The 19,510-nt window shown below is 39.1% G+C and overlaps 1 protein-coding gene across 1 annotated transcript in view; it reads left to right on the top strand.

Annotated features, from left to right (window-relative positions):
• git1 (G protein-coupled receptor kinase interacting ArfGAP 1) overlaps positions 1-18,318 on the top strand; it is a 60,355-nt gene extending 42,037 nt beyond the window's left edge. Inside the window, 10 exon segments of the mRNA XM_007900763.2 lie at positions 914-1,025; positions 1,642-1,796; positions 3,073-3,225; positions 6,567-6,785; positions 8,337-8,447; positions 13,112-13,188; positions 14,503-14,676; positions 15,086-15,111; positions 15,114-15,148; positions 15,536-18,318. Of these exon segments, the coding sequence (XP_007898954.2) occupies positions 914-1,025; positions 1,642-1,796; positions 3,073-3,225; positions 6,567-6,785; positions 8,337-8,447; positions 13,112-13,188; positions 14,503-14,676; positions 15,086-15,111; positions 15,114-15,148; positions 15,536-15,748 (1,275 nt within the window). The 3' untranslated portion in view covers positions 15,749-18,318.
• Positions 18,319-19,510: the final 1,192 nt, after the last annotated feature.

The raw sequence follows: 19,510 nt of genomic DNA, 5'->3' as shown, positions 1-19,510 counted from the left end.
CATATCAGCTTTTGAGCTGGGTTGAGGTTTTAAGGTTTTTTTTAAAAAAAATAAATATTGAAGTTACTTCTGTGCCTATGTTCACATTTTTTCCAAATTCCACATTGTAAGCAGCTCCTGATTGCCCTAATTAATCATGGTCCACTTCTGTGTTGATGTGTAATCTTATGTACTTTTTAAGTTTCCTTTTTTAAAAAAATTGCTTCCTCCAGAAACTGGCATTTTGCATCACATATCCCTTTGTGTATCTCATCTATGCAAAAGTGAAGTGCTGCTACACCAAGTTAAGGCACTGCTACTTTGAGATTCAAGGATAAAATGCTAGGCAGGGAGGATGCATTTTGCAACTCGTGACTGTTCTTGGTCTTCAAAAGAATTTTTTATTATGCAAAGTCCTGTCGCTCCCAAGATAAAATTCAGTTGACAATGAATCCCAGCTCCAGCAGTGGCCCCCCTTCCCTCGCCGCCCACATCACTATACTCGTGCTCGTGCGATGTAAATGAGTGAAATTATGATTTTCTATTTATAACAATGCACAGCTTATTTCCTTGGCATGTTCTATCACTGTGGTCTCTGCTGTGTTGATTTTAATTTTTTTCCTATGCTTTGAAATCTCTTGAGTTCAGTGGCTTTGGATTGGCTGACTTACTGGCACGCCTTGCATATTTCCCCAGCTGGCTCCAAATGATCCCGCTGATCATTGGTTACTTTGGCTGTGTGGTTTAAAACTATTTGAAAGTGGGTCAGCAGACTGCGGCCAGACGAGGGACAGGAGAAAAACACTTGCAGAGAAGGAAACCTCTGTCTTGAGTTGAAGCTTAAGGATTTTTTAACAAAGACCTCGTGTGAACGGTGACCTCCAAAGATAGCTTGCTGTAAAGCAACGCTTAAAATCTGAAATATTCTTTTCAGGGCCGACAAAAACTTGCCAGATTTAATGCCCGTGAGTTTGCAACTTTGATTATCGACATACTTAGCGACGCTAAGAGAAGGCAGCACGGAAAAACGCTGGGCAGTCCAATAGGTATGTAACGCATAAAATCCATTACTTTCGAAACTTTTAAGGTTTCAATTTCTGTGCAACCATTGTGTTCGTTTAGCTATTGAGATGTCTGTACTTTCAATGCTGGAATGAGGACATGAAATGTGGTGAATAGTGATGCTTTTCAATGTTTTAATGTACCGTCTCTCTCTTGTAACAGGGCCAGCATTTAACTGACTTGAAATTGCCATTCTTCTGCAATGCTGTATATTTACTGGGGAGCGGGGGGGGGGGAGAGAGCAAAAATGTTGCGTACTAAGTTTTTCCATTACATTCCCAATTAGAGGATTCCTTAAGCATTTATTTGTTGTTTGTTTTGCACAGCTTTGCAGCAATTTTGTTTTTGAAAGATTGGCATTGTGGCCATTTCTTCAGGGAGTTTTAAACAATTGGAACCTAGAATGAAAAAGTAATTAGTTCCTCGGTGTGTCGTGGGCTGACTAGCAGTCAGATTTTCCCACTCACCATGGGAACAATCTGTTCAACACCTCCGTGCAAGATGGAATATTTGTGTGTGGTTTATGAGCTTAAACCCCTAAAGAACTGCTTTATACTGAACAAGATTCCGTTGCACAAACTCCCGTTTGTTTCACTACAGATAACATCGACTATTTTCTACGGAACCAGAATGATGCTCGTAACGACAGTGATTTTGGCGACGACCAGCATGATTACGACAGTGTAGCTTCCGATGAGGACACTGACGCCGATCTGCACCGAAACGCAAACTCATCCCGGAATAATCGAGCTAAAGTGAGGGATGAGAATTCATGCACTCCATCCTCTTCAATGAGATGCATTAATGCTGGCCATTACATTGGTCACTTCGGAAAAATATTCGGCGCATCTAGATTGCCACTTGCTTGCGACCCAAATAATTTATATAATCTGTTACTTTTTCCAGCACACCTCTGGTTCTTAAGTTCTTTTTCTGTTAAGTCTGTGAATTCTTTTATAAGGGTATTGGATTGATATTTGATAAAGAGGAATGTTTAAAGGGTATGGAGAGCACGAGGCAGATGTAGATTTGATCACGTTCGGATATGGATGTGATGGACTGAATGGCTTTTTTTTTCTTCTGTGCTGTAACATTCTAAAATTCTACGATTGTGGTTTCACAGGTAGCAGTTTCTTTTTCATGCTCATGCCAAAAATCGTGAATGCCAACAGACTGATTGTGGGGCGAGTGGGTGGGCAGATTAGAGAAGGGAGACTTTCCATAGAACCCGATCTTGCTCTCACCCACGCACAGGGATGCTGGATCAGGAGCAGTGACTCCGGCTGGTCTGTTGCCCTATACTAAAGTATGGCTAATTACGCCACCTAAACTGAGTTAACGCAGTACAGATGGATACCTCCCTTCATCTCGATACTGATCTGTAAGGCTAGAGACATTTCATAACAGTTGTTGCTCTTTTTAACTAAATGAAACTGGATTTGAAAATGTAATCTTTTACTAAAACCTTCAAGGTTTTAAATTGGTGTCAGGTTTTTTTTTAAAAAAGTGCCTGCATTTTGCAGTACATCTTTGCTGTAAGTCAAAAATCCTGAATAACTAAAGGAAATGCCATTAAGCTTGCCAATGAGAAAAGGCTGCAGTTTAGGTCTTAACCACACTAAAGAGTGTCATTTTTGTCAACTGGTATCCAGCCAAAATCTAGAATAAGACCTTAAGAATTGGATCCAAAACAATACTGCCTTTTCATTGCTCCTGTGATGAGCTAGTCTACAGGAATGTTGCAGATGCACCATTTTAACACTTGTCTCAAAGATAGTGTCTTGGGGCAAGTAGATGCCTCTCATTGCATTCAAACTATGGCTGATATTACTTTTCCTGTCAATACAAGTTCTTCATTGGTCACTAAGATATAATAGGAAATCCTTTGTGCTGTTTTTGAAAAACTTTCCTTAATTAGAGTAATAAAATGTGGTACTATGAATCATAAACTGAGCGAATTAACTGGAGTCAAGTCAATACAGCATTCTGGCAGTGCAGATGTATTAATTGGAATTTTTCTTTAATATCCAGAGTATGGATTCCTCTGATCTGTCAGATGGTCCAATAACACTACAGGAATACCTGGAAGTGAAGAAAGCTCTAGCTGCATCAGAAGCCAAGGTTCAGCAACTAATGAAAGTAAATAACAATCTGAGTGAAGAATTACGTAGACTTCAAATACAGGTGAGTAACTGTAAATACTGATTCTACGCTACGAAGCAGAGCTGTCAGGGAGTGGGGGGGCAGGGGAATCCATTCCTGAATGTTGTGCTCGCCTAGAAGTAGGAGTTGTTCAAAGAATGAAAGTTCAGTTATAGAATTTTGGGACAAACATTTTCTTAGCTCACGTCTGCATGATGTTCACTAAAATGTTCCCATCAACATGAACCAGTTATTGACGACTGACATTTGTGGCCATTGAATGGAAAGTTGTTTGGAGCTTGTGTGGATGGAGCCATGTTTGGAATATTATGCCCAGAATTGGTCTCTATTTTTCTAAGGAAATGATTGGTTCAAAAGGTGTTAAAATGCCTGGTTGATTCTCGGACTTCGATTTGTTTTTCAATCAAGCTGGACATTTTCATTTGTGAGTCAGGTCTTTAAAATTCTGAGAACATTAAATGATGTGGATTTCAGACTATTTTGGCAGACTGGGGGAAAAAAAAACCCGTTTTCAAAATTAGAGATTAAGAGAAGAGAAAAGTATGTATTAAACCAGCTCTCTCAGCAATACTGTTCAAGTTAGCTCTTTCAACATAAATTGGGTGAATGTGGGATTGGAGGCTCAAAATATTGGTGTGAAGAATCTGATGTGATTATTACTAGTGACTATTGTGTTGAACGGTTGTCAATATCTAGTCCATGGGTAATATCCCTACCCACTTTGTCAAATGGTTGGACCCAAAACCTGCCCGATGTAGTCGTTAAACTTACCACTCTGCAAATCGTGGCATTTCAGTACTAAACTCAACTAAACATGCACATTTCTTCCTTTGCTTTGCTGCTTCTTTATCTCCTTTGATTGCATGTGATTTTTTTTTTAATTTCAATCTCCATTTGGAGATGTGAGCTGGTTTAATGTGAGCTCCCTCAGTGCCAGAGATCGTGCGTGCTGCCAAACTCTGGATGTCTTCCTGTTGACATCATTCACTCCATTTTGGTTCCATAATTTTCTTACACTATTTGATGTCGACAGGAAGTGGTTGATGCAAATCTGAAGCTGGTCCTTATTGGCAATAAATCTGAACCTCTTCCAGCTGTGGTAGTCCTGTTTGCATTAAGCAATGGAAATTTTTTGAAACCGAAAACTGTTTTAGAAAAGTTTTGCAAAATTAGATGAAAGAAACGTGCTCCTTTAATTATTGTAGATTATGAAATTTGTTTACTTGTAGTCTGTTATTTGCCAGTTATTTTAGTGCTTTGGGAAAATGTGAACCCTTTTGATGGTGTTTTCCTTAGTTCAAAGCTTTCCCTGAGCAAGGCACTTCCAAAGTCAGCCTGCTCTCGTTCTGCTACTGGATTTATATTGCTTCCCCACAGGTAAAAATTAATGGGAGAGAAAGTGTTGGCTTAAACATTGAAGCTTCAAAGATAAAAGAAGGGGAAATGCTGCAGTCTAATAGTCATTAAAATATCAACTTCATACTGTTGTGGTTCCTGGTTCCGTGTGTTGAGAAATAGCCAACTTTCCAAACTACCAGATGCATGCAACAGGGCTGTTAACTAGGGGAGAGAGTGTGTGAGTGCACGAGCGCGCGAACAAGCGTGTGTGACTCAATTAGAAAGCTAGTGTTTGAAATGAGCAAGCTATCTGTTTGGATGAGGAAAAACGCAATGATTTTTAAAAACGTTTAAAGTTAAGCCTTCAACTATATAACTTTTTTTCATATCTTGGCACGTTTGCACAAGATAAATTGCAATCTAGCTAATTAAAGCCTCTATTCTTAGCATTTAAGGAAGACTCTTTTATGAACTTCAGAGTTCAGTTATGCTTTCCCCTCCCTGTTTCTATGTAGCCAACATAGTGAGGTGGATTAAATTGACCCATCTTATTCCAGTCGCCCTTTGCTGCATGTGCTGTATACTTCAATTTCTTCAAACGTGTCCTATAGCAGATGAAACTAGAGACCTCTGCAAACTGCTTCCATGGGAATTTTCCAGCTTTAAGTGGATAGAAAGAGCAGTCTTCTATGTCACAACACATTGGTTTGTGTAACATCAGTTACTCTCAGTCCTTAAACTTGAAGTAACAATACTAGTTGACTATTGCTGATTTGCCTTCTTAGGTAGGCCTTTCAGGTCATATAGCAGTAGTTTAACTGCTGTCTGCTCAATATGAAGAATTTCTGCACAGATGGTTACAATTTAATGTCAGTTAAATTTAATCTTGAGGGGGCATATTTTGTCAGGTTTTTTTTGAGCATCTTGAGTTTTTGGACAGCTTGGGAAACCCACTATTGCTGTTCACTAGGTGGCAGATGCTATAATTTCAGCAACCTTGAACCTACAACAGTTTTGTGTGTTGAGACTGATTTTTTTTTTAAAAAATGAACCTGTGGTTGCTGTCTGCAATGTCTAACCTAGTGATGAGTGTTTCATGTTTGAAGCAGTAAGCTTTTGTGTCACAATTTTTGTCAGTTTATATCAGGAAATACTTATACAAGACTTTGCTTTCTAAAGTAACCTGGCATTGCACCATTATGTACAGTCAATTATGTAAACCGTTGCTTCAAGGTTGATGTGCTGCAAACCTGAAATAAAGTCCATTCACTCAAAGGATTAACATTTCCAAAGGCTGCTGTCTCATGTTTGCCCAAGAAATCTGCTTAAAAATTGAGCATAGTTTGGGAAGAGGAAAATAGTACATATCAACATTCTAGTGTTAGCAGAGTCCACTGGCATTTTCTCTTGATGAAATCTTTACTTACCTATTTCTCTTTAACTCCTTTCCTTTTCATCGGGCACCATAGCTAGTTTGGCTTGTGACACTAGAAGCATGAAATAAGCTTGATTTGCACTTGCTTCCCGCTGATATTAACCACGCTATTCATATGCTCTAACACTTGTACAAAACTTAATTAATGCAGAAATCCTGGGCATATAAATGTTTCGGAGCCTTCCTCAACGATTGAGGCAAATACCCACGCCGCAACCGGCTACATTTTTGCTCAGCCGTGAGTGGCCACAGTAATGTTTCTGCAAGTGTCTCGGACATTATTGTTTCAATTTCCTTCCATTAGTGCTGCTGACTAGGTGAGTCTCAATGCCTCTCCACCTGGAGGCAGCAATGCCACCTATTTATCCTGCAGTCAGCAAAACAAGTGGAACAATAATACACTAGTCCACTACATCATTGAGGTTATGATTTCTATGCAAGCAATGTTCCCAGTTGTCAATGAGCAGCAATTGTGTGCTTTAATTATATAAAATACTTTGTTGACTGTGGGTATGTTTGATAGGTCCCAGCTCAATCTTTGATGTTAAATTGCTATTTTAAGGTGTTGCATTTTTCTTAAAACTTTCAGATTAACAAACTACAGACAGAAAATGCACAAATGAAACAGCAGACTCCTAGTTTGCATCCAACACCAGTTACTAGTGACCGCCAGGACTTTGCTCCCCACGGGGGTGCAAGTAGACGTGACCGACAAGCCTTTTCAATGTATGAGACTGGATCTGGGCAGAAGCCTTTTGGGCAAGCTACAGATGACATTGTCACGAGACTGCAACCATTGGAGCCCAATGTAAGTTGATCCTTTGGGGAATGGAATTTAATTTCAGGCTTGCATTGCAGCACATCGCCATTTAAGATCACTGGTTTCCATACACAATTGTGCAATGTCGCATTGTTTTGTTTAAAAAAAACAAAGTAAGAATAATTCCTACCAGGCAAAAACAAAATCTTTTTTCCCCCCCATCCATCCTATGTTTCATGTTTTCCTATGTGGCACGGGCTTCCCATTAGTAATGGTTGAAACACAAAGTCAAGAATGAGTCTTAAAAGATAGCCACAGAGCGGAAGCTTGAATATTATTTGCTAAATCATAAGAAAATGGCAAATAAGAATGGAAAATTCAACTTGTGAAGCTCACTCCCTCCAGACCTGACAAACCTCTCCCCCATCATGGATTCACTCATATCACTCTGTCGTCACATGCAGATCAAAAAGGGGTAGAATGCCTGAAATTTTATACCAAGTGTACGCTGGAATTTCACAATGAAGTGAAGTTCAATTACTTTTGCTTTCTTTCATCAAAAAGTTTTTGAGGGATTGAATTGGAATCCCTGAATGAATTTCCCAGCACCACATTCTTTTTGAAAGAAGCAAATCTGTTCTAAACTTGCACAACAGAAATTCTAAATGCTTCTTAAAAACAATATCAATCAAAATGACATTCTGCTCCACCTAGTGGCTGGAATAAAGTCGAGGGAAGCCCATTTCAATGTAAAGTGGTTACTGCTCACAAGAATGGTTTCAATGAAGAAGTCTCTTTAAACCTGACTGATCTCATCCTTCCAATATACCGACTGCACTGTCTCCCCAGCAAAGGATCGAGCTGTTTCTTAAATAGGTCAAGGCAAGCCTGTGTATGTGTGTAGGTTAAGGGAATCAAATTTTAATTATTGGAGTTGATGATGCTCCAGTGGAAGTTAATTTGGATTTGTTCCCATTTTTATTTCTTAGGAGTAGCTGATAGTGTCAGCCAAATGTTCCAAACCTTGAGTATCATGTAGAGCTAGTGGGCGGATTATCAAAATGTGGTTCTCATCTAGTTTTCCTTCAATATTTTAAAGTTGCTGTGGACACGGATGCAATTTTTACTGTTTATTTTTTTAAATAAAGCTTTAGGTGGCTAATTCAATGTTTAATTAAAGTAATTTTACAGAATGCTATGTATCTACTATGAAATTAGTTGTGCACATCAGGTTACAGTCTGCCAGAAAGCTTTGTTCAGTACAAATTGATTTTGGGGTAGAAAGAAGTTCCTTTTTATTTTAACAATCTTAATGATCTGCAGTATAATTCTTCATTGAGGATCTCTTCTGATGAATGATGCTTTGCTCGTGCTATTTTATTTAATTATTGTAGTTTGCACTTCACATTAATAGTATGCACTTTCTGGCAGATCTTCACAAAATGACTCTTGCCTGTGTTTGACTTCACGGTAGCATGGAATTGTTTAACCAATATTTATTTGATGCAAGTGTTGTGTAACAAATCACATGCATGGTTTATCTGTGACCGTTTAATGTCTATGCATGCCATTGTTTACACTGTCCCTTCCATGTTGCAGATTCGCAGGGGCGTTTCCGTGACCTCTGTACCCTTTCCCCTCTCTCCGCTGCTCTCCTGTTCACAGGACTGTGGCAGATCCGTGGTTAAGTACCATCTCAGTTGGGCTCAAGTAAGAAGGGGCAGATATTCCTTTTGATAACCTTTGGTATTCTTCCTTCTCAAACGACGGGAGGCTCTTTTCTTGGAATGCCAAGTCACGGTATTCAAAACCTAATTCAAGAAAATCGCTCCTTTTGCTTCAAGTCATTTAGGATCTATTATAATCTGTGATAATCAGCATCATCTGCTTGTATGCTACTTGGAACGTGGCATAGAGGAAGATAATCCAAGCTATGCAATCTCTTGAATCAAAGATCTCATTTACAGTCTATTTTAACTCGACTGAAGCTTATTAAAAAAGTTGCGTTGCCAGAAAACCAAGGTTCAGTGTCTTGTAGAATTTAGTTTTAGATATTTTACTGCAAGCAATATTTTAGTTTATTCCTCTCCTGTGACACCAACACACGTGCAATTACAGTCAGAAAGAGTGACGGGATAGTGATCAGGTGTGGGAACCTTGTTTTGCTTTGTTTTGACTCTATCAAATTGTAGTGACTTGAACTGCCGCTATGTGTGACATTGGCTAATTTGACACAGAACTAGGAACTGAACCTGATTTTTCTAATACATATGGCATTTTATTCGATGCTTATCAGGAAAGTAATTTCTCTCCTCCTGTATGTTTTAATAGGAAGTACAATTATCTATTCTGAGATGAACTCTAAAGACTGGAATCATTAGTTTAAATTTAACTTTAACGTTCCTTAAGTTCGGATACAAGTGACCCGAGGAAAATGCTTAGAATGTCTAATGACAGTAATTGTAATGTGCTTTTGAAAAGGCTACAGATCGGATTTGGGGAATCGGGGAAAGAGTAAATTGAAATTGGTTTCTGTGAGGCATTCCAAAAGATGAGCCTTTGTTGCTAAGCAGCCCCGTTTACTGGTGCACATCCAGCTTCTGCTCTCCTTTCTAACATCTTTTGAATGGTATAATGGCTTGGTACAATAACATGGTTAGAAACCTGTCTAACATGGTTCGAAACTAGTGAGGCCTCTTTTTAAAAAAAAAATCAGTTAACCCATTAATACTACTTTTCTCCCATCTTTTAGGACTATATCATAATTAAAAAGAATTTCAAACATCAGAATCCGGTTTTGTAATATTAAGCAAAATCAGCTAATAATTCTAGCTCAATTTAATAACTAGTGTGGAAACTATTAACCAGTCTGAAGCTTGGTATTACTTGGATATCTGTGGGGGGTTTTTAATGGTCAAATTTATGAATAGTCTTTGGGGTTGAGAACAATGTGGCTTTGTGGACAAAATCAGTGAAGAGTCCAACTGGTGAGCAATTTTGTTTTCCCCTTCAAGAAGTCCAATTTCACCATAGTTTTAAGCCGTGGTAAACTATAGTTGAGAATGAAAACTTTAAAAACATCCTTGTACTTTGTCTTAATTTTTAAAAAAGTGAAATTATGGTAGCTCTTTCATTCAACAGCTTTTATTTTGTTTTGCATTTGCAAATGCTGGTTTATTACCACAGAAATGTTCCTGTGGTGACAATATAGTGGGCCTTACAGCACTCACAACCAGCTTGTTTTTTTTCTATTTGCAGAACTTCCTGTGAATCCCCCACAGAATTGTACAATATTTTACAAGAGCTCAAATGAATGACCAGCAGCCAACATCTTAAAATTAGTGAAGTCTTTGTGTTTCAGCAATTAAAAAAATCACTTCAAACGCTGGTGCTGAATTGCTAACACAGTCTGTTGAATTCTAGTCACTTATCTTGACTCAGAATAATTCTGGTCATAACGTATCCACTCTGGCAGGATAATCTGTGATTTATAAAACATGTGGGGAACTGTAGTGCTGAGAATATAATGGTTGTTGGCAGGCAGATGATTCCGACATCTGACAGTAGTGATGAAATCAGTTTGGTTTGACGGTCCCAGCTTTTTTGACTTCAAGAACCAGTGCCTTTATAATTATCTACATGATCCGTCATTAAATTAGATGTGTTAGAAATGCAATGGTCGGGCTGTCCTATTGCTTTTGTATCCTTTTTGCAGCATTACCCAATGAGTTTCCTTGCAGTGCATGTACCTGCTTGACATTAATCCTGGTAGTTTGATCAACTTCCAGTGGGTTCAGAAATCTGATGATTGATTTACTTGATTGTTGCAATCCAAACGAGATGTAAATGTAATATGTGAAGCACTTAGCAAATTGAGGGGCAAATGAGATTGTTTGCTCTTATTTTAAACTAACCTAAAAGTTTTGAAAAGTTAAATCAATACTTGTACATTACAGTGAAACAAACCCTTTTATTTGATTGTGGCGATCTACAATTTTTGTATGAACAAATATGTTGCCTTTGATTGTTTGTCCTGAAATCATTCATAATATTTTTTAGTCCGCCCAACAACGTAGGTGAAGGTGATGGGATTTTATTTTCATGCTGATTCTAAATTACTAAATAGTCCAGTGTTTTACTTAAAATACCACAGCACATCCATTTTTCAAGTGCAACGTGTTCAGCTTTCAAGTTGATATGTCAACATTCTGCATTTGAATATGCACCTGTTCTGAACCTCATTCGTGAGCAGAATAACACTTGGGGTTAAGGTGCCAAAAATGGAAGTTGGGCTGTAAGAGTGTGTAATATTGTTCCCATTATATTGAGAATTCTAACATTTTTTTCCACTTGTGTTTAAAATTTCTTCTTGAACTTTTGTCGGACTGCTGGTGCAGGTGGATGCCAAGCATGAGATTTGCATGTTATTGGCTGTTAAAGAAACACTAATTTCAGGTTCTGCATTTGTTTTGTTTTTTAAAAAGTCTTATTGAAAATGTTGGTGATTAAATATGGGACATATTTGATTCTATTTAATAGCTTTATGTACTTTCATGAAAGTAAGGGGCATGTTAAAGCAAAATGCTTTTTTGGGATAATATAAATTGACTCTATGCAAGAATTACTCCAGGCCCTCTTCCCTAAGAGGTTGTATTTTATCATCATTGTACAATGATCAGATGTACTTTCTTGTGTTTTGATACCCCAAGATGAAAGTGATATCAGTACCAGTATCCAACACAGATGCGTTGAAAGCTTCACAGATTACGGGCTTTCTCTGATGCTATCTAAATACCCAGTTCTAGCCTGTGGCATTTTAGGAAGAATGTCTTGTACAAGCTACTCAGATCTTGTATTTTTTTTGTGCAATCTTCTCTGCTTTTTGAAGATAAATGGAGAAGCTTGTCAGGTGGCTGTGCCTTTGTAAAGCATTTACCAGGGACAGTCTATATTCCCCAGGGCATATATGGGAAGCTGATCTGATGTTCAGTACTGAGTATTGTTTTCTTTCATTTCAGTCTGCTTAGTGTTGGCATTCATTCTTTCATATGGTAAAATTGTGACCAGGTAGACTGGGTACCAACTTGTTTTTAGTCCAGTATTTTGTGGTTAACCATAGAACAGTGTTGATTGCTTATGGATTGCACAGGATCTAAATAATCATGCCGCTGTTTGTGTGGCATTAATTGATACAGTAGTCTTGAATTCTTTATAAACCGTACCAGGATCCCTTTATTCAATGTGTACAGACGCGTGAAGATGAGTAGCACTGACTCGCAGCTTCCTCCCTAGCTGTGTATGCATATGCTGAGCGTGGGCTTGGGAAAGCTTTGAGAGGACAGTATAAATCCAGACAGTGTATTCTCACTTCTTAGGGTAGACGTGATGTCACATCCAGAAGTATAAATGCACCATTTAAAGGCCAATACATTGTTATCTGTAATATGGACCTCGCTTCAATGTAATGTCTCGGATGCTCAAATAAACTCACCAGGTTCATTTTTTTAAAAAAATACTCAAGGTCAGGGTCCTCCAACTGGCGGCTTAATCCCCTCCCCCACTCCTCTTCCATCCATTTCATCTGGCCTACCTGGTCCCTCCATAACCAGAAAATATTATGTTTGTGGAAGGGAACGCAAATGTATTGGCTTTTACAGCTGACGGATGTTTCTCAAATAGGGTAACTGGCCCTCAACAGCCAAAAGGTTGGAACACCCTGATCTAGGTGATACAAAAACAGAGAGAGCTGAGAACACTCAGCAGGCCAGGCAGCATCTATGGAGAAAGGAAAGTGAGTCAATGTTTCGGGTCCACGACCCTTCGTCAGAACCCTTTGTGGACCCGCAACGTTGACTCACTTTCCTTTCTCCATAGATGCTGCCTGACCTGCTGAGTGTTCTCAGCTCTCTCTGTTTTTGTTTCAGATTCCAGCATCTGCAATATTTTGTGTTGTGATCTAGGTGATTATTGGGGTGCAAAATTGTAGATTGCCACAATCAAATTGTTCCCTTTCTCTCCATCTCCCAACCAACCCCCCCCACCTCCTTCCCACACCCCACCAGTAGTTTAAGTACTTGGAATGTTTGATTACTTTGACCCGCACAATGTATTTCCTGCTTAACCTCAGCTTTTAATGACAACTTTTCAAAGTTTCACATCAAGCTTAATATTTACACCACTCGAACATTGAATTTGCTGGCTAATTAATGGCTGATGCCCATTAATTCCATTTTTCTTGAAACTTAGTTTTGTTCTGGGAATTTAATGTGACTGAACCATTGAACTGAACTGCCTGTGATGTTCTCGCAATGATTTACTCTGAAAATGCTGAGCCGGGAACTTCACAAGGCCTGACGTGTTGTTTTCGATTGCAGGTGTCCAGATTGGACAAACGTGTCAGTGGAACAGACAGCGACTATGACAATACTCAAACTAATGAGCTGCCACTCGGGTGAGGAGCTTTTGATTGATTGTGACGTCTTGTTACGTTCAGCTGGATTTCTACCCTTATGTGCATTTCAAGGTCACTTAGACTTAAATATTTCTAATCATGTCTTAGTATTTCTCTCAGGTTATCATCGTAAGTATTAGCACTGATCTCTGATTTCCGATCATGTCATGAAGTGCTGATGTTAGAATGACTTAATTGATGTTCGAATGAGCCATTCTTTTTTATTTTCTTTCAACCTGCACTACTCCTTCCTCTTCATCCCCATCTCTCCCAGGATCAAGGCAATTACTCCTGCTGAGCATTGTTAGCCCTCTCACCAAATGCCCATTCGTGTGTAAACCTGGAGATTGAGTGTCAGCAGGCTATTCAACTGTGAGATTTTCGCAACTAAGATTAATCTAGTTTCTCACACTTTCCGGGGAAGTGGCTGGATAGCATTTGAGAGCAGTGACGTAGGCTTTTTCTCTGAATGTTTGAAGCTTAAATAGGTGCCTGTTAGATTAGACTTTATGATGATAATAATCCTTGCATTTGATGTAGCATTGCGGTGCCTCAAAGGTCTTCCTTCGCAGGATATACTGTAAAGTGCATTGACTGTATTTTGTGGGTGAAACTTTCATCGGGCGTGTACTATTTACATAGTCTATTGCCCCGGCTGATATCACCATTCTGGCAGGTTAAACGGGGCCCTCCCTGCTGTTGATGAACTTGTTGTAGCAGATGCTTGACTTGCGAGGATTTGATGTTTACTGTGGTTTACACAATTCAAATTTGTGGCTGCAGTCAGTAATTGGCGTGGCCGAATTATCTGCGCAAACCTAAAACCTCAGAACGTATTGTTAGACTGTTACTTTGTTATTGAAATAAGACATACAACCCTTCAATTTGCATTGAGGTGCAAAATAATTTATTATTTTCTGGAAATTCTAGCATCAACCAGGTCCTGACTGATGGAGGCAAGTATGAGTTTCTCAATTCCAGGTGAACTTCACACTTTTGAAGCTTCTTAATCTAAAGTGAAGTGTCTTAAAATCTCTGGTCAATGACATCTGCTCCTGTATGTACTCACTCACCAACAGCTTGCAATCACTACCCATTAAACGCTACCACTTAGGCCTGTTGGATTCAGATGACTTTGTCATTCATGGTGTGATCTGAACTCCGCAATCTAATTACAGCCTTGTAACACACTCCCAGGCATCTGATATTCTGAATGCGCACGGTGATGTGCTGAATCTCACAGTAAGGCTATGTTTCAGTTCACGTCCAGTGTATCGTGTTCGCGGTTAACGTCTCTTCTCCTCTGCTTAATAGCATCGCTGATGGGAGAATGGGCCGCGAGGATGAACTCCATCTGGAGTTTGATGATCTGGAAGGGGAACTGGATCCAAGCCTTCCCAGTACTGAGGATGTGATCCTTAAAACAGAACAGGTTACCAAAAATATCCAGGAGCTTCTGCGCGCAGCACAGGAGTGTAAGCATGAAAGGTCAGTATCAGTACAACAGCAACTTGCATTTATATAGCGCCTTTCACGCGGGATAGCATCCCAGAGCTTATCAGGAAGAAAACTTCCTTTTAGGATTCATGGAATTTCCATGTGTAGGTGGGATAAATGGAATTTTTGGTTTGGATGCTCTTAAGCACGGTGATGGATTTCCACATGCTTTAGACACCTGGCTGATCAAAAAAAAAAGTCAATATTGTATGGGGAGCCAGTGGTTAGTGAAAATAAATTGTACGTTTGTAGCTTCAAAAATAAATGGATTGTTTGGCATTTGCAGTAGGGTGGCCTTGTGTTTATAGATAAATAGTAAATGGCTTTCCAATAAATGGTGTAATGCTGCCGAGCTACTCCAGCTGTAAATCCGAGGCAAATCCTAATGTTTTGTTCACAGCTTCGTGCCGTGCTCTGAAAAATCCATGCTGCAGTCACCGAAATGGCTTCCCTTTTCCCGAAGGTAAATGTTCATTGTAAAATCTCGCCGGTCGTTTCTTAACTTTTTTTAAAAAAAAATACAGTTGCACACGCACATTCCAGTTGCTTCTTTGCTCGATGCAAATGAACAATTGTACATCCGTTTAATTCCACTTCTATTTTATATGAAGTTGTTTTTATCTGTTAAAATATCATCGATGTTCATAAAACGGAAGAATTTCACTTGCCACAGGTCTCTCATCGGCCATTAAGGTTTCGACTGGGTTTGATATCTTGTCTGAATTAGAACATTAGAGTTAATTTTATACTAATTGGTATTTTTTAAAAATCTTTTGGCTAAAGCAAAGCTGTGTGTACTTGCGGCTGGAAATCTGTCGATTTTTTTTGACCTGTATCTGTTTCTTCTCAGAAACCTGCACTGGAAACCGTTCGAAGCTCTTTGAGATTGCTCAACGCAAGTGCCTTCCGACTGCAGTGCGAGTGCAGGAAGACTATCCCTCCAGAGCCAGGGGCACCCGTTGACATTCAGTTGCTCACGCAACAAGTAATCCAGTGTGCCTACGACATCGCCAAGGCAGCCAAGCAGCTGGTTACCATAACTACCCGTGAGAAAAAGCAATGACGCTAAACCTCTGCCTCAATCTCTCCAAGTAGATTTGGGAGGCACATCTTTCTTTGAAAGCAGACTGAAATCCCTGTACATATTCTGATTTCAAGTACTGTGGATTTCTCTTTGTCCCCCACCCCTCTCCCCTGCCCCCTCACTCCCGACCCCATGAAAGAATTTCACCTTCAATCATAGATGCGAGCTTTTGGAAAGCGTAGACTTCCAATAATGTGCTGAAATCGCCGTTAAAGGTTAAAAGAATTACCGCAACTATATAATGACGAGGGTGAAAATGCGTCTTGGTCAAATCCAATGACCTTTGACTTGACATTTTGATTAGATGTAAATATTTATTCTCTGAACGATCAGGGTCTTGTTACACTGGAATTCTAGACACTTCTAGCTGACTGTAAACCACAGTTGTGTATTTGCAAATGTACTAAGTGCTACATTATCTATCGGTGGATTCTATGGTGCAAAACATTCAGTGAAGCAAAGGCTTGTGTATCCACTAAATGGTAAGCCACAGTTGCAAATTGAAAAACACTAAGGTTTATGAATGGATTACTTAAGTCACTGTGGATTCATTTTGACATTACCTGAGGCTGAAGGCCAATGGATGTTCTGGAGCACCATTAGAAAAATATGCTTAAGTATGGGGGTGCCTGTTTTGTATAAATACCATTTGAACCTATGACTATAACTGACAGCCATCAGCACCATTACATTTTGTGTACTGTATGCCTTATAACAGTTGGATCTTGTTTTTAAATGTTTCTCTTCCTAGTGATTTAGTCTTCAAACTTTGCTCCATTCATGGCAGTTTTCCTCCCCCTGACCAGCTCAAAGGCCGTAGACACTTTTGGGGACTGTAAACATGCTCTTTGATTAACAGCTGCTCATTACAGTGATTGCCATGAGCTGAATACACTAGCTGAACTTTGTAAAAGTTCACATGAAACGTCTCCCAGTTTAAAAAAAATAATACGAACACTATTAAATTCAATAACAAGTTTTGGACATTAGTCTTAAGAGATGTAGGTGCTGGAGCCGAGACCAATATTTTCTTTTGATGATTTTTGGAAAAAACTGACTGGTTCTTGGAACCCACTGTAGAAGTAGTGTGTGAGTGGATACTTTAGTGCTCCTTTATGACCAAGTGCTCTTCTGGGAACAGACAGGACATTTTCAGTCTCCAGGGTAGACCTTAAGGTGGATTGGTCCTCAGATGCCACTTTGCTTTCTGAGTTGAGTAGAGAATCCATTATTATGTCAGCCTCTTTAAACTCATCATGGGTGACTTGATTGATTGAATTGTATCAGTGACTATTCTCATTGTTGTGATAGAAGCATTGGAGCATTGTTTCATTCTCTTTGGTTAAAACCAAGAAAGGCCCATAATTTCATGACCAACACGCACAATTCCAAGTGCGGGATAAAAAACGCCATACCCAAACCTTTTAAGTTAATGCCTCGCTTTAGCTTGACCTTTGATATAATGAACACTGATGCTCAACACTACAGAGTGACCATAGAAGATTTTATTTATCTGAATTACCTTGGACAATACCAGTTTGTGAAATCCTACATTTTAAAAAAAACTTTCCAGCACCTTTTTAAATTAAATGTTTGTAATCTAGACCACAAAATACAGAGCTTTTTAAGGTGGTGGCAGGCAAGTGCTTTTGATGATAGAGAAATCCAAATTCACAATTGAATCTTTGTTCTGATCTGTGTAAAATATTAATTTGGTTGAAATCACTTTGGAGATGGCAAGCAATTGATGGAAATTTAGAATCTGCAGACATTTTAAATGACACAGATTGATTTTATTAAAGGGGATGTTCACTAAATAGTACCGTAGGTTTAAGGAACGTGGAACTATAAGGCTTTGGATAAATAAGATTCTTCTATGGTATAATGAAGAATGAACCCATGTATTTTTTTTCTAGCCTTAAATTACACATTAGGCATACAGTATGAGCTACTGCTTTGTCTCAGCAAATCTATATGTACAGTTCAATAATGTTAAACATGAGTTGTTATCTGTAATACAAGTTAATGATGTAAGTTGAATAATCCAAACGCTACATGACTGCATTAGGCAGATTCAGTCGCTGAATTGTGCCATGTGAAAAGCAAACAAACCACTTGTTGGACTAATATGAAAGTATTGTGAAACCTCAGTTTTTCTTCTGATAAAAGTATTTCTCATCTGAAGAAACGTCTCATTTTTGCGGTCCACAGTGCTTGAAAATGATACTGATTATGCAAAAAGGGATTCCGAATGTGTGATTTTTAAAATGGATTCAGTGAAATACAAAAGGAACACTACAGTAAATCTGGCTCTGACTGGAAGACAAACTGCTCATTCCCCAAAGTTGTTTGGAGGGTACGACTGGCATAGCGTGCAATAGAGTGAAAGGGAATTAAATTTTACTATCTCAAGTGTCCTAAGTTAAGTGGACCCAATCTTCTGCTTGTAAAATTTTTATACTGCAATGTTAATTTAGATTGTAACTCTGGGCAACTATAAAGAAGGGTTCTGAATGCCTATTAAAATCCATGATGAATGGCGTGATTAACTCGTTGCTTTGCTTGAAATCTGCTGCTGTGAGGTTGGGAGGATCATGGGCAGTAGTTAACGGACAAAATGCAAAGACCATTTCTTAAGTGCACAACCTGCAGTATCATGGCTTTGTGCTGGAATTGCTAATTGCCTTCTCTTTTCTTCCCAAGCTAAACCTTTTTGGATTGTTCTTTAGTTGCACTGTGGCATAGAAAAGAGGTTGCAAGTACAATGGCTTCACTTGTTTTTAAGTAATTATCAAGTCTCGTTTACCCTAGAAGTCATAAGTGCTGCTTTTCAAAAATAAAAAAGTTCCATATAAGTTATTCCAAAATTGGACTGGAGTACTTAGAATGCCTTAACCATGGTTTTATATAAAAAAAACTGGACATCCTTGGGGGCAGAATGAATATAGAATTAGCAGTTGGACAGTTAGACCTTGAGCAATTAAGCAGATCAATTAACTTTCATAAGCACTACCATTATCTTAGTCCCGTCCTCCCCCTCCCAAAGTTATCTCTTTCCGGTTTGCAAGACTCACTGCCACTGCCCTAGAAATGGTGCCTTCTTGACAGCGTGGATTTAATCCACTACTTTGCCTTTAGGTCGGAACACAAATTGAGCAGCATGTTTCCCAGTCTGCTGCATACATGTAAGTAAGTGTTTCTTGCACAGCCAAAAAGTTTGGCAACCAAACTAGAGTAACACAGTACCAATGGCTCACATTAGATATGAGCAGTACTGATTTGAGTCTCAGTAAACTGAACGCAAACTTGGAAGATGTTGAAATATATTTTCATCCAAATCTGTTTCTCCCAATATTTTGTACAGTGGTGTCCTGCATTCCTTTCCCTTTGACAGCCTCTTTAGCAGTGGCTGCAGTGATGTGCATCAAATGAAATTAGTGCTTTGTCACCATCAAAGTAAGTGCCCAGACTGTTAACTAACCTAGAAATGTACCAACTAACTGTGCAGAAATCCAGGATTGTGCTGCAGGAAATAGCCGCCTACCAGCCAATGTAATTGATGGCTTGAATTTGCTAAGGCGTGGAGTGACAATAACGAGTACACATAACATGGATTTGAGGCGGTTTTGAACGGTGGTAGGTCATCTGGGGATCATTCAGCTTGCAAGTCTATATAGTCGACCAAGAAAGTTTAAGGGCAGCATAATTGAGGTCCAGGTATCGGTTAGTAACCTGTGCAAA

Source organism: Callorhinchus milii, unplaced genomic scaffold, assembly GCF_018977255.1.
Source record: "Callorhinchus milii isolate IMCB2004 unplaced genomic scaffold, IMCB_Cmil_1.0 Scaffold10, whole genome shotgun sequence".
NCBI lineage: Eukaryota > Metazoa > Chordata > Chondrichthyes > Chimaeriformes > Callorhinchidae > Callorhinchus > Callorhinchus milii.
Note: the sequence above shows the minus strand (reverse complement) of the source record. Positions and strands in the feature narration are given on the sequence as shown.